The 14,024-nt window shown below is 51.4% G+C and overlaps 5 protein-coding genes across 5 annotated transcripts; 4 read left to right on the top strand and 1 right to left on the bottom strand.

The window, feature by feature from the left end:
• The first annotated feature begins 1,429 nt into the window (after positions 1-1,429).
• BDV37DRAFT_262493 (uncharacterized protein) lies at positions 1,430-5,701 on the top strand. Its single transcript, XM_032083426.1, has 5 exons — positions 1,430-1,911; positions 2,003-2,483; positions 2,660-3,551; positions 3,612-5,140; positions 5,196-5,701. The coding sequence occupies exons 2-5, from the start codon at positions 2,059-2,061 to the stop codon at positions 5,275-5,277; spliced, it is 2,928 nt and encodes a 975-aa protein (XP_031936053.1). The 5' UTR covers positions 1,430-1,911; positions 2,003-2,058; the 3' UTR covers positions 5,278-5,701.
• BDV37DRAFT_21613 (Apq12 family protein) lies at positions 5,681-6,700 on the top strand. Its single transcript, XM_032080081.1, has 2 exons — positions 5,681-5,862; positions 5,917-6,700. The coding sequence occupies exons 1-2, from the start codon at positions 5,847-5,849 to the stop codon at positions 6,426-6,428; spliced, it is 528 nt and encodes a 175-aa protein (XP_031936054.1). The 5' UTR covers positions 5,681-5,846; the 3' UTR covers positions 6,429-6,700.
• Positions 6,700-7,949, bottom strand: BDV37DRAFT_21640 (putative signal sequence-binding GTPase GPN3). The gene has a single exon (XM_032080087.1). It carries the CDS (start codon positions 7,839-7,841, stop codon positions 6,972-6,974), a length of 870 nt encoding a protein of 289 aa, XP_031936055.1. The 5' UTR covers positions 7,842-7,949; the 3' UTR covers positions 6,700-6,971.
• Positions 7,950-8,202: 253 nt separating this feature from the next.
• Positions 8,203-10,408, top strand: BDV37DRAFT_262498 (S-adenosylmethionine synthetase). The gene is made up of 4 exons (XM_032083427.1): positions 8,203-8,444; positions 8,537-8,594; positions 8,840-8,867; positions 8,947-10,408. Exons 1-4 carry the CDS (start codon positions 8,359-8,361, stop codon positions 9,945-9,947), a joined length of 1,173 nt encoding a protein of 390 aa, XP_031936056.1. The 5' UTR covers positions 8,203-8,358; the 3' UTR covers positions 9,948-10,408.
• A 498-nt stretch (positions 10,409-10,906) lies between these two features.
• On the top strand, positions 10,907-13,774 carry BDV37DRAFT_275837 (uncharacterized protein; the record flags this gene model as incomplete). The annotated part of the gene is made up of 3 exons (XM_032085457.1): positions 10,907-11,047; positions 11,106-11,828; positions 11,876-13,774. 3 exons carry the CDS (start codon positions 10,907-10,909, stop codon positions 13,772-13,774), a joined length of 2,763 nt encoding a protein of 920 aa, XP_031936057.1.
• Between the last annotated feature and the right edge of the window lie 250 nt (positions 13,775-14,024).

Below are 14,024 nucleotides of genomic sequence, written 5' to 3' on the forward strand. Positions count from 1 at the left end.
AAAAAAAAAAAAAAAAAAAGGAAAGAAAAAAATTTGGGGCAAGCGGGATTCTGGGCGCTTCGGAGGGCCCAACTTCAGGTTCTGCGATATGATTGAATGAAACAGAAAATAGATTTTCGGGACGTGGCGCTTAACTATCAGTTGTTGAACAAGGATTTCTTTTTCTGTTTGTTCTTTTGTTTTCTATTTCTTTTTTTTCTTTTTTTCTTTTTCTTTTTGTTTACTATTCTTGTTACTCCGTGTCAATGAGCAGGGCAATGTTTGTCAAGTGGTACGTGTAAGGAAGCGGTGACTATTTTGATCCCGACTATTGCGCGCCTATTCTCCATCCAGCGAGGTCTAGATTGGGGAGGTCCCCATTCTTAACGTCTTTCAGTGGGCGTTTCATGTTATATTTAGCCAGGGTCTCTTTTGATCCTGGTTCCAAACTGTTCTCACCCTGATGGAGTTATTGACGCGCAGTAGGTAACTAAAGCAATATGCGAACCTCCAATATTGTCGCATATCCGACGGAGATGTACTCCGTACACCGAAAGGGAACTCCGGAGCTAGGACCGCTGCCTCATCGACACCTGAGGCTGATCACTCGAACAGAGCCTACCTACTAAGTGCCCAGTGCTAGACCACTTCAGGGCTGACGGCAGTTGGAGGGAGAATAACATCCAATCAAGAGTTGGTGGAGAAACCGCACTGACTCTTGAGCTTCAGTTGGCCCGAGTTGCATCAAACACCCCAGGGCGTAAGAAGGCATTCGGCGATTCGCCGGTTGGCCTTCTACGGTGTAACCAACCGCTGTAAGTGATAGATGTTGGCGCACGAGCTAGTCGATCGTTGCATATCAGTGGTTCGGAGTGACTGCCTTCCTTGTGTCTAGTAGAGGAGGTGGTGAGGTAGTATTGATATGCGCTTGTTGGACTATCTTGGAGCTCAGACCATCGTGGTTATATCGGTTTCCCACCATTGTTACAGGGAGATTGTTGGCACCGTATGATAGTTGGGCCGGGTTGATTGTTATGGACTCCTTCGGGGGGGGGACTAGTAGTCCTGAAATAGGTTTCTTTTGCTTCTTCAATTATCGTCTACGAGTAACTTGGTAACTTGGTGTATGTCTTACTTTTTTTTTTTTACTCTCTGGATCCTGGTTCTGGGCGGGATTGTGTTTGGGACTGAGTGCAACCGAAGAGCAGTTGGATTGCCCCTGAGTCCAGAAGTATGCATAGGAGTGGGTCCGTCCTTCACGGTTCACTTGCGATCGGCCGCCCTAGTGGGGGGTTAGTGGCCGCTTGTGAGCCGTCCACTGTCTCTCGTTTCTTACTATCGCTGGTCTGGCTTGGAATTCTTCCATTCCAGAGATCTTTTATCTCCAGATCTTGGTCTGGGTTCGCCACTCTCGGTGCGATCTCCGTGCAGGTACGTATGTACTTGGAGTATACCATGTGCCCAATTTTCTGAATATAGACTTTTTCTTCAAAATTGGGAAAACTAAGAATAGAAGTACTTGTTTTCACGGTTGGATAGTCTTTTTTGTAACCGCCCAAGATGTTCAATCTTCTAAGGAATGGTCCAAATTAATACTGACATGCTTTTTGATAAACGCCCCACCTGACCTTTCCCCCCCTCCGAATCAGGTAATGCTCACTATTTGGAGGCTGTCTTCCCGAACCGCCAATCCTTTTCTCCTTTCCACCCCTTAGTCTGGTTGTCTTTCCAAGTCTCCGGCTCCTGGTCACCTTCACTCCTGGACAAAAAAACTAGACTCCTTTACCCAATCGTCCATCAATCAACAGACGCCAGTCTAAGGTCTATCACTGGCAATCCCACTCTTAGTCTTACCCCCTAAAGACCCGGCGCGTGTCATCGCCCGTTTTGCCCGTGCTCCCCAAGGAGTCAAGGCTCATCGTCACCATGAGGGTGCGTCGATCCTATGCCCCCGTTGGCTAACGGGTGATTCTGATTCTCTCTCCCCTTTCCTGTTTCTGATACAATTTGAATTCCACTATAGCATGTTTCTTGGCCAATTCCATTGCGCGCTCTCCCATAAAAGTTAATACGCCTGTCATGGCCCCAGACTGGGCTTCTCCGCCGGCTCCTGGCGCCTTATCGTCGGCCACTGTTGCGTCCGCCGTCTCCCATCAACCAGACTATCAAGGGACTGGTGACACTGGCGGTTGGCCAAGTCCTCCTCCCTCCGCATCCTCCACAACCGCTCCTCCTCATCCTCCCTTTCCGGTCACTTCTCCTACGACCACCTCCCCCGTGCGCAGGAAGCCGCTGCCCCAGAATGCGGCCGCTGTAATAACCCCTCGCCGGTCCGAGTCCTCTTCCAGTGCCTCCTTCCCCGAAGGCGTATCGCCTGCAGATCCTCCATTCCCTGTCACGAGCGTTTCTGACGTGCAGAACCATTCTCGCTCCGCTTTGTCCCAATCGTCCGTCTCCGTTCCCGCGGAGGACCCCTCTCTCTTTGTGCCCAGGGATCTAGATAGGTATGAAAGTCGTGGCGCTCTTTGTTCTTATGCCCTCTTATCCGGCGCCGTCTCCCCGGTTCTGATCTTCATTCTGACACACTCGCCTGGTCCCCACCTGGGCAGAGACCGTCCTATACCCATACCCCCTTCCGACGTGTCACAGCTAATCCCGCTCTTTTCTTGGCTACCCTCAGACTTCCCCATGCTAGACAGCCCGCGCCTCCTCTTCGCATAGACACATCCGCCTCATACATAGATTCGCCGGACAGCGACGTGGGCGTTGACGCGGACTACGGCTCCCAATTCGCGAATGGGGGGCCAGTGCATAGTCGTCTCGTTAGCGAACCGTTTATCCCAGTACTCAAGTCGCCCTTAATAATGCAGAAACGGGCTACGACAATGCCCTTACAATATCCTTCTCATCGACCCCCTCCGCTCCATATCGATTCGAGCGGACGTTCTACGTCCGGCGTTGTAGACGCTAAAATTCCAAAAACTCCCGGCCGCAAAATTAGCTCATTCTTTGGCTGGCGAGGCGCCGTTGCGACGTCACCTGGCGCAGAATCATCGAGTACTGAAATCTCAGATCTTGGTAATTCTCCGCTCCCATCCCCAATGCCTCCTTCCCTACCCAGTGCGGTGACGCCGTCCACGACGGTGCCATTCGATGCCTCCAAGGGGTTTCCACCGCGCAATCCGTCCTTGAGTAGTGCAAGTATTCTGGAGACAGGACCTTCCACGGCGCATGTGGCTGAGCTCGAAAATGAACTCCGGGAAATCAGTTCTGAGTTGGCTGGCTCCATACGGCGGGAGATGGAGTTGGAGGACTTGGTTGAAAGACTTCAATCAGAATTGCCTTTGGACAATGGAAACCGACGTACCAGTGACTATTTTTCTGATTCGGGTACCAGCTCCATTCGCCTTGTGTACGATGGGCGGATCGACGATGTTGAAAAATATCGGCGGGCATCGGAGCAGGAACGGGCTCAGTTGAAAGTAGATTTAACGCAGAAATGGCAGGAAGAGCGGGCTCGCCGCGCAGCGGCAGATTCACATGTCCAAATATTGGAATCACAAGTACATCAGGTATGTCGATACACCTCTGCTTCTGTATCATACGGTATGGAACTGACCTGCTTTCATTAGCTCCGACGAGAGAGAGTTGACCTCTCCGATCTGTCTTCTCGGACAAAGGAACTCGAGGGTGCTCTGGAAGCTACTCGCAGAAAATTGGCGGAAGAGCGGCAGATCAAAGATAATTTTGAAGACTTGCTCACAGCCATGCGAGTAGAGCTGGAGCAGATTCGAAATGAGCGCGATCACCTTCGTGATCACATGGTTCCCGAATTAAAGAGTAGCGCAGCATCTATATCGGATGCCTCAGAGGTTCAGCGATTATTGGAAGAGCTTGAAGCCCTGAAGATCGAGAATGCTGCGCTATCACAACTGCAAGGTGGCCGATTTGCTACCATATCAGAGGATAGTGAAACTCCCAAGAGAAACTCTGCAGTGGGATTGTCGCGCTCCAGCTCATTGGCTCGGATGCATTCGAAACCTACCGTACGAACAGGACTGTCCCGTTCCAACTCTCTGTCGCAATCAAGCCCAGGCACTCCCAAGGGGGGTGACGCCCGGGAATCCATGGCGGATCGCATGGAGAGTGTTGAAGCACAGCGCGATGCACTTCACCACGCCCTTCGGCGTTTGCTCGACCGTCAAGCTTACGAAGCTCGGGAATACGAGAAGCGTATCCGACTCATGGAGCTAGAGGTTGCTCACGCACAACAATTAGGATCTCCACGCAAAATTGGTTACGAGAGAGAAGTCCGCAGCCTGAGAGAGGAAGTCAATCATCTCCGGCAACGCGCCGAAGATGCGTTGGATCAGAAATGGCAGTGCGAAAAGGGATTGGCAGGGCTCAAGATGGACCTTGACCGTGCTGAGCAGGAGACAACGTCCCTTCGGGTGTTACTGCAAGAACACGATATTACCATTCCGGAGGGCCTAGGAGCTGACCAAGAGGGCTTTGCTGAGGTTCTAGCCACCTCCTCATCATTAGAATCTGCATATAAGCAGCTCCAGGCTGAGCGGGAGCAAGCTGAAGCAAGCGCCGCTCAGTCACCTCTGGAAGAACATGGCCAGCTAGCAGCCTCGGTCAGTCGAACGGAAAGCCTTTCGCAGCATGTGCAGAATCAGCTTGAGAGGAACAATGCATTGCGCAGCCGTTTGGCAGACGCTATCGGCAAAGGTGAAAAAGAGCAACAGGTTTCTGCGGTTCGGATCAATGAAATGCAGGCACGTCTCAAGGAGCTGGAAGACACCCTTTTGATAGCTCAGCAACATGCTGAGGACGAAATGGCTCGGCACGAAGACGAGATTCAACAGCTGAATGAAAGCCATAATGCTCAGTTGTTGCGGATGAAGAACGGTGCTCGTAGCCCCGCCGGCTTGTCCCCCATGCCTCCTTCGTCGCCCTTCGTTGCACGGTCGCCTCGCTTAGACAAGACCACTAGTGGCGATGGAATTTCGCTGAACCAGGCTGTAAAGCCGGAGGCCTTGGAGCGGCGGGTGAAAGAGCTCGAAAGACTTCTCCGCGACGCCGATATGGAGATGGGGGAGGTAGTTAGCCGCATGAACCGTGCGCAGATCGAAGTGGCTGAACTCCAGTCTGACCGGTAAGCACCGTCGGTTTTTCTTGTTGATTGGGTGATGACTCTAACGTGTGTACAGAGACGAGGCACTTCGCCAAACTCGGAAACTCCAGGCCGAGATTCAGGCTGAGCGGGATGCCTTCAAGGCCCTACAGGGCTGATCTACCTCCAGACTATGTTACGTTATTAATCTTGTATATATACTGACGATTGTGGCCCCTGGCGCTTGGTGTCGGTGTTCCGGTGTTACACAGAGTCGCGATTATTGTTTTGGAGGCGCATGGTAGCGCCTAGTTCGTGATGCTTTTCTTTGGCCCAAGACCACCACTACTTGGGCGCTGTGCATATTGACGACATTTGTATATGGTCGATTTTGAATCCACACGGGACGTGGACATGTATATATCATGATCACGATGTGATCAAATTTAATACACATATAGATAGAGAGGGGGAAAGGGCGACCAAGAGTAATACATGCATGCAATTGATCTTATCCCTTCCGCGTGTTTGCTTGGTTTGCTCACTTTCTCTTCTTGATCTGTCCTCCAAGGAATGCACATGTCTCAGACATTCAACAACTATGTATCAGTGCTCCACATAGCGGTGATGGGAGATTTTTTTGGCTCCTTTATAAAGTGCGATCCATAGACTGTTTCAAGCTTTTGTCTACCTCGCTTCTACTGTATCTGCCTTAGCCAAACGCAAACAACCGCACAACTTCGTCGCCATGGATTTCCTCCCGGGTAAGCTTATAACAATAAACGCCTTCCTAGCTGTCAACTAACAACGGGCACAAGAATCCATTCTCTCCCTAATCCAAGACAACCCCACAATCCAACAACTCACCTCATCCTCGATCGTGTTTCATGTCAACAACGCCCGCACCACATACCTGGATCCCTACATTTCCCACCTGAAGACAACCTACCTGGACCCATACATCGTCCAACCTCTCGCCACAATGCTCGCCTCTTCAATGCCCGATCTTGTATCGGTCCTGGTCCTCGCTCTCGTTCTCATCATCTCTCTCAAGGTCCTCGACTATGCGCGACGTGTCGTCATGTTCTGGATTACGTTGGCGCTGCGATTAATCTGGTGGGGATTCATCCTCGGAGCCATCTGGTACGCGTATACTGCTGGGCTAGAGAAGACCGGTCGCGATCTAGGCTGGCTCTACGGGGTCGTGAAGGGATTCGCAGAGAAGTTCCAGGATGGATTTGAGGGCGGTCAGAGATCGTCGTCGGCTACTGGAGGTTGGGGAGGGTATGCTTCTGGTCGGGAATTTCAGGTCCCTATGGGGAGAGGTTGAGCTTTTAGCCGCCTCGGCCTGGCTTTTACGAATCATGTGCGATTGATGTTGTTGCGCTGTTCTTGGGTATATGCTGGAGAAAAATGCCAACTTGGGGAGTTGGTGATAATCGCGTTCACAGCGTTGATTTTTTCGCTTTTTCCGTCTTTGCACTTTTACGATGTTGGATTTATGATGCATACATTATTCATTATTTTCGACATTATTTTGTTTTCATGACGGTGTGTCGGTTTAGATACATGGCTTCTATATCGTGGCATTTCTGCGCCTTTGATGACGGAGCAAGCACACCATGTTTGGGTGTTGCATTGCTTGCTCGCCAGCGCGCTGATGATCATTATTGGCTCTGATCTGGCTAAGCGGGCAAATCCCTGCCACGGGATCAAAGCGTATCAGTGACCTTCTGGCGCCCCTTGGCGGTCGGATCATAACAACAAGTTGGAGGGATTAAATGGCCCCGTCTTGTTGCTGCTGGTAGGTCCCACCTGTATGTTCGAACAAGGCTATTTGACAATTAATTCCTTCATATTTTTGATTGATCGATCATATGTCTGCATCCTCGTAATTAACCTCCTGCTCATCGTTGGGTTCGCGCGGTTCTTGCGCTTCATGGAATTGAGTGGCATCGTCGATATGGCTCAGAACAGCGGCGACACTGTCCTCGTCCTGCACATCTAATTGCAGAAATGAGACCATACTGAAGTCATCGATGAGTTGGCCGACGGCCCGGTTGAGCTGCTTAAAGGAGCCACCGCTGAGCAATGTATCTTTGGACGACGGGTCTCCCATCGCATCAGCATCGTCATCCTGCAGCAACTGTACGTCCACATTGGTGAATCTCTTTAATTCTTTGCGAGTCACCATGTCCCGGACCTGGTCCATCTTAGTCAAAATATTTACGTGGGGCATCTCGAGCATCAGCATTGCGGACATGGCACTTAGGGTGCCGGCAAAGAACTTGGCTTTGTCAACGACAAAGGTACTTTCGAGGAGATACGCCGCGCAGAGGTTGATGTTCAGGGGCCCCGCACGCGACAGAAACTGTACCAGTGACGGCAAGAGGGGGATATGTGTGTAGAGCTCGATCTGGCCCGGCATGTCGAAAATAATTAGATATTCTTCGCTCAACGGATCCAAGGCTTCCGACAGAAAGTCCAAATTTTGCAGGAGGAACTCAAAGCAATAGATCAGACCTCCATTGGGCCCCAGGCCCATTTCCTCCATGACATCTTCCAAAGTGATCAGTTCGCGGATGTCCAAGTCAGGTTCATAGTTGAAGCTTTCCGCGGCCGGGTCCAGGTTGACGTAGAAACAACTTCGGCGCGTATGCTGGAGATGTTGAATGACGGCATTGCAAAAGGTGGTTTTGCCAGCGCCCGCCGGGCCCATTACCAATACACCGAACTTGGACATTTTTCTGATGTAAGATGCGCGCGGGGTAGAGAGGTTTATTAACCGCGTCCGTATACGACGCTAAGACGCTAAATAATGGATGCACGAACAAGATCAGGGGCGATGGGGCACCACCGGAGTAACCAAGGGATAGTTATAGCCTGGGTTCCGTCACCGTCACCGTATACTTCGCACTAAAAGGGCCAGCCGCAGAAAGACAGGGGCGATCTGTCAGAATATGCTGCACATTCACAGTCGGGCTTCGCGGATTGGCGCAGATGTCAGAATGCGCACTTTTTCTGCCGAGGGTGACCGCCGGAGCAAGATGGCGCCATCGGCGGCACATTAATACGGCCAGATTCCCCTCGATTTCTTTTCCCTCCTCCCGCCCCCCCTCTTCTTTTTCCCTCAGATCTCATCTCAATCTCACCGATATATCTCCCCTCTCCCCCCTGTGGAATTGGACGCTCATTCTCCGTCACCTCTGATTTCTCTTTCTTCAATTAATTTCCCCCTCTACCTATCCTCATCCTTCACAATGGGCTCCGTCGCAAACCTCCCCAAGGCCGGCACCTTCCTTTTCACCTCCGAGTCCGTCGGAGAGGGTCATCCCGATAAGATTGCGTTCGTACCCCCCTTGCACTCGCATTGCGACCATGGTCCTCAAGGTCGCACCCATCGATCCAATTCGAATACTATTCTAACTATTCAAATAGTGACCAGGTCTCTGATGCCATCCTCGATGCCTGCCTTGCTGAGGATCCTCTCTCTAAGGTACGGAGCGGAAATTACTTTTTTTTTTGCGGAACCCCTCCCTTTTTTTTTTTTTTTTTTTTTTTAATTCTATTGGCTTCAATCTCTCGCCTCACACTATTCTTTCCACGCACTCTCTGTACTCGCTATGACGGCCCTGTTTCTATGATGACGATTTCTGCATTTTTCTCCTGTCCCCACCCGATTGGACCGGCTGTATCTCCGCACCAAAATTTAGCACGTACTAATTAGGCTATCATGAATAGGTCGCTTGTGAGACCGCCACCAAGACTGGTATGTGTTGAATGCCTTTTACACAAAACAATAGTATTGTTTCATGTTAGATAATGCGTAAATACTAACATTGTTCCAGGTATGGTCATGGTCTTCGGTGAAATCACTACCAAGGCCCAGGTTGACTACCAGAAGGTCATCCGTGGTGCCATCCAGGATATCGGCTACGATTCTTCCGAGAAGGGTTTCGACTACAAGACCTGCAACGTCTTGGTCGCCATTGAGCAGCAGTCCCCTGATATCGCCCAGGGTCTTCACTACGACGAGGCCCTTGAGAAGCTCGGTGCTGGTGACCAGGGTATCATGTTTGGTTATGCCACCGACGAGACCCCTGAGCTCCTCCCCTTGACTGTCATCCTTTCCCACAAGCTGAACAAGGCCATGACTGATGCCCGTAAAAATGGCACCATCCCCTGGCTCCGCCCTGACACCAAGACCCAGGTCACCATTGAGTACGCCCACGACAACGGTGCTGTCAAGCCCCTGCGTGTCGACACCGTTGTCATCTCTGCTCAGCACAGCGACGATCTCTCCACTGAGGAGATCCGTGTTGCTCTCAAGGAGAAGATCATCAAGCAGGTCATCCCTGCTGAGCTGCTCGACGACCGCACTGTCTACCACCTCCAGCCCTCCGGCCGCTTCGTCATTGGTGGTCCCCAGGGTGACGCTGGTCTGACCGGCCGTAAGATCATCGTCGACACCTACGGTGGCTGGGGTGCTCACGGTGGTGGTGCTTTCTCTGGCAAGGATTACTCCAAGGTCGACCGTTCCGCCGCCTACGTTGCCCGTTGGGTCGCTAAGTCCCTGGTCAACGCTGGTCTCGCTCGTCGTGCCCTTGTCCAGCTCTCCTACGCCATTGGTGTCGCTGAGCCCTTGTCCGTCTTCGTTGAGACCTACGGTACTTCCGAGAAGTCCTCCGACGAGCTCGTTCAGATTGTCCGCAACAACTTTGACCTCCGTCCTGGTGTCATTGTCAAGGAGCTTGATCTGGCCAAGCCCATCTACTTCCAGACCGCCAAGAACGGTCACTTCACTAACCAGGAGTTCTCCTGGGAGAAGCCTAAGACCCTCAAGTTCTAAGCGCGTCGCTGTGACTGCATAATCTTCCTTCTCCTGTTTCGTTACGAATGTGATGATTTTGCTTTGTTTCAACAACTCAAAGCATGAGCATAGACACGTCAGAAAAGCTTTGTTCCATATTTCCTTTATAATATTTGCATGATCGTCTATAAAAAGGCGGGTTCGGCGGGATAAATTCAACATGATACCACTTTTCATCTGTTGGGAGGGATGTTACGGCGTTTTCCGGGAGCGAAAGTCTTCAACACACTGCCTCCTCAGGCTCGGCATCTGTGGACCACCAGCGTCATCCAAATATGGGTCCGCACAGAAGTTTGTGGACGCTTGTCGTAAGCTGTGCTGCAAACAAGCGTCCGAGAGGAGATGATCTAGCTATGGCCGGCGGCATTTGCCCAGTCATAGTTGTGCTAATCTAAACATTAGCATTATAGAGTAATGAACAATGAACCATTTATATGGCCTCTATGTTTCCATGTCGATGTCGTAAGCCACGTAACTATACCATATCGTCCATTCATTGTAGTTTTCCGAGATATGGATGGGGTGTCATTTTTCCTCACACTCCTTGACTTTGTGGCCCTCAAATTCCTCAAAGCAGTTAAGTGAACCTTCACAATGTGGGGGCCTACGACTCTACGACTAATGCATCAACTCCAAGGTACAACTGGAACTACAACGATTAGTTCGCTGTAAGTCATTTCCATGTGCGCCTGTCGAACTCTGTCTGAACCGTGACGCGTGATGCCAAGACGGCCCCAATTTAATCGCGTAAGTCGCGGGTCAGCATTTTCGGGATATAGAATTAGTGACCCTATCAGTCCATATCATAGTTATCATTGTCGCTTGATTACTCAATTACACCAAGTCCTTCTTGGCATTACTCTCTGTAAAGTTGAGCCTTGTTCACCCTCCCTCTTCCTTTATAAAAGCACACAATGCATGCTTAACCAGACGCGTTCATGGCCTCGCGTGTTTCCTCCAGCGCCCTCGACCCTTTCTCAGTAAACCCCCTCCAAGAGGAGGTCACCAACCCGACCTCCAAAAAGCGAAAAACATGTCACCTCGAAAATGACTGGACCAAACAGACCATTAGCATTCGGGTGAGCAACGACAACTTCTCACCGTGTGGTCGGATACTAACCTATCCGCAATACCCAGGCCCATGCCGCATCCTTATCCCATGAGCCATACGTCCTAGAACCGATTGCCATAGTACCGCGCTGTCGATTGCCATTATCATGGCTAGATTTCCCCCCCGCTTCGCTATGCGAGATCCAGTCTGGCAGTTTATTCATTGCGGATATCCCAGTGTTAGAGAATAATCTGCGAACGGAGCCTGTCGTTCTGGCTGTACGACTGGCGTCTGATGGTGGGCTTTACGTCGTTGAGCGAGTCAAGAAGGGGATCTATGCGCTCTCGAAACTAGCTCGTGGCGTTGAAGAAGGGGACATCGTTGTTGCTGTGAAAGGGTGGAATCCGCCGGGGGTGGAACAGGCTCCTCGATGCTTGTCTGCCATTGAGGAGGGTGGTGACTGGTGGTTGATGGCGCAAATCGATGATCCCGTCACGGATCCTCATTTTTCTACCAAGCGGGCCAAGTTTGACATTTCTGTTGTTTTCGGCGTTGTGGATCACGATGTGCGCCTCCAGGATGTGTCGCCGGTGGATTCGGGTGAGAGTCGAGGTCAATCTGTGGTGCCTCAGGTACATTTAGAAAGGGATGTGAGCTCTGATGCTACCATGCCTACTGCGGTGGATCCTCAAGAGCATTGTGGTGATGGCGTCGGAACAGAGTTCATAGGGGCCGAGTCTCTTCAATCGCCACAGGAACTGCTGGATAATCTGAGGGAGCAGTATCTGCAAGCCCTCTATATCTCGAAGGTATGTTGGGTCTGGGTCTAGTTGTGGTTTTGTGCTAATTGTGGAAGACTTCCGTGGCATACTTTGCTAAAGGCCCGCTTGCGCGTTGCCGTACGGCTTTTCAATCGTCTGAGTTGGGGTCTTCTCAGCCCTCAGAGCTCAGTGAGTTTTATCGAGAGGCTGTTCTTACGGCTAAGAAAATGGATCTCAAGTACCGGGAGACACTGCCTTCGACTCTGAAAGACGTGGCACTCAGTATTTCAGACGATGAGTCGACGCTGAAGAAGAAGAGAAAGAATAAGAAGAAGCTTGGGAAAAACGGGCTTTACCCTACAGAGGAACAGTTTATTCGGACATGGTGGAAAGCTCGAGCGGTTGTAGATCAAGGAGTATCAACTGAGACGTCGCGGGACGTGGAGCTGAAGAAGCATGTTGCTGATCTCCGACTACGAGAAACCCAGCTTCAGATCCTACTCATTCTCGAGACGATGGCGTTGGAAGCTGCTATGGCTGATGAAGCAAAGTCGACTGAGGAAGGTGTCGGGTCGGACAAAACGACAGTGTCAAAACCTAAGAAACTACAAGATTTGCAAGTGATGCTTGAACTGCACCTCGATCGGCTGTGCATTTGGCATGCCGTTAGCTTCGACGATGTTGCAGTCTCTGATCCAAATAAAGTCTATGGCGATAACGAGTCGGGGGGCAAGAAGGTCGAAAGTGATGCCGTTCGAGACTTCTGCACCGAGGTCATCGTACCCTTTTATGCTTCACGCCTACCAGATAAATGCAAATCGATCACCAGGAAACTCGGGGTCCCCAGCGTGCTATCGCCTTTCCCCAAAAAACCTCCGCCGAAGAATGTGCCCCGAGCAGAGCCTGGAGCGGCTGTTGAACGGCAGCCATCGCAAAAGCACCCTCGTCGTACATTGCAACGCGTGTTAACAGATGAGCAAACCGCTTCTCAAGGACGTCGACTATCGCTGAGCCGCTTCAATACCATGCCATCACAATCCGAACGGGAGTCAATGGAACCTTTGTTGCCTTCCTTGAGCAGTAATGTACGAGGTGGCATTCAGAAGGCCAAACGGGTTGACAATCGTGAAGTCGACCTGAACGCTGTAGCCCGGCAGCACGAGACCAAACTAAGGAAGATGCAGATGCTCAAGGATCAGAAGAAAGAGCTTGACGCCGCGATCCATGCCCTTCGAAAACCGAACCGAGAGCTTGTCGCCAAGGACATTGCCGAAGATGCTGAGAAGCGACGCACAGGTGGCAGCGCAAGGAAACCGAAGAATCCTGTCCGCAACCCATTCGGAGAAGGAGTCCAGGTCGCCGCTACACCTAAGGGCAGTCGAAAGAGGAACGCCATCATTGGCATGCCCCCTCTTCCCCGAGGCATGCCGATGCATTCGTCTACCCAACCCCAGGCATCCTCATTCTTTGGAGGTGACGGATCCCCTGTGGTCCCTGCTTCTACCACACGAACCAAATCATTTTCTATCGCTTCCAGCTCCAGGGACACGAACGCGATCCAGGATACCCCAACACGACGGCCAACTCAGCCGTTCGGACCATTCGATGGACCCGGAGCAGGCGTGACCGAATCACCCCTTTCCTCCGGAAATCTTTTCCGCGTCCCTCGGCGCCCGGTGCCCCGGTCGACCGATATGGCGCCGACAACACCCGTCCCATCACGGCGCACCAAGTCTCGTCCAGACATGGTCACCGAACCGACCAGTTCACTCGTGATGGAAACTCCGCCGAGACAGAACCCACCACTACCACTTATCCAAACCGACGGGCCAGCAGAGGTAGCCGCAGACACGCCAGCGAAGGTGCTCGGAACACCAGTCAAGGGCTCCTCTGCCCGATTATCTGTGCCGACGACCACCGCGGTGCCGGTGACACCCGAGAAATCAATCTATGCGCATTTGGGATGGGACGACGATGACGATCTTGGTTTGTAAACAGGCAATCATGGCAGGACTTTTGTGTGCTTAGCGGGCGTTTAGGGTGGGATTGGGTATGACTGCAGTTTTAGTTTCGATACCTCATGAGCATAGACGAGCGGACCTAACAATTCCACATGAGTTTTAAAACAATAAGCATCATGCCGTTATTTGATTAGATAGTCCAACAATACATACATAAGACAGGTCAACAGACAGACGCTACGTGTCCTATCAGGGATAGACCAACATACTAACCCACGGACCA

This window comes from Aspergillus pseudonomiae (assembly GCF_009193645.1).
Source record: "Aspergillus pseudonomiae strain CBS 119388 unplaced genomic scaffold BDV37scaffold_112, whole genome shotgun sequence".
NCBI lineage: Eukaryota > Fungi > Ascomycota > Eurotiomycetes > Eurotiales > Aspergillaceae > Aspergillus > Aspergillus pseudonomiae.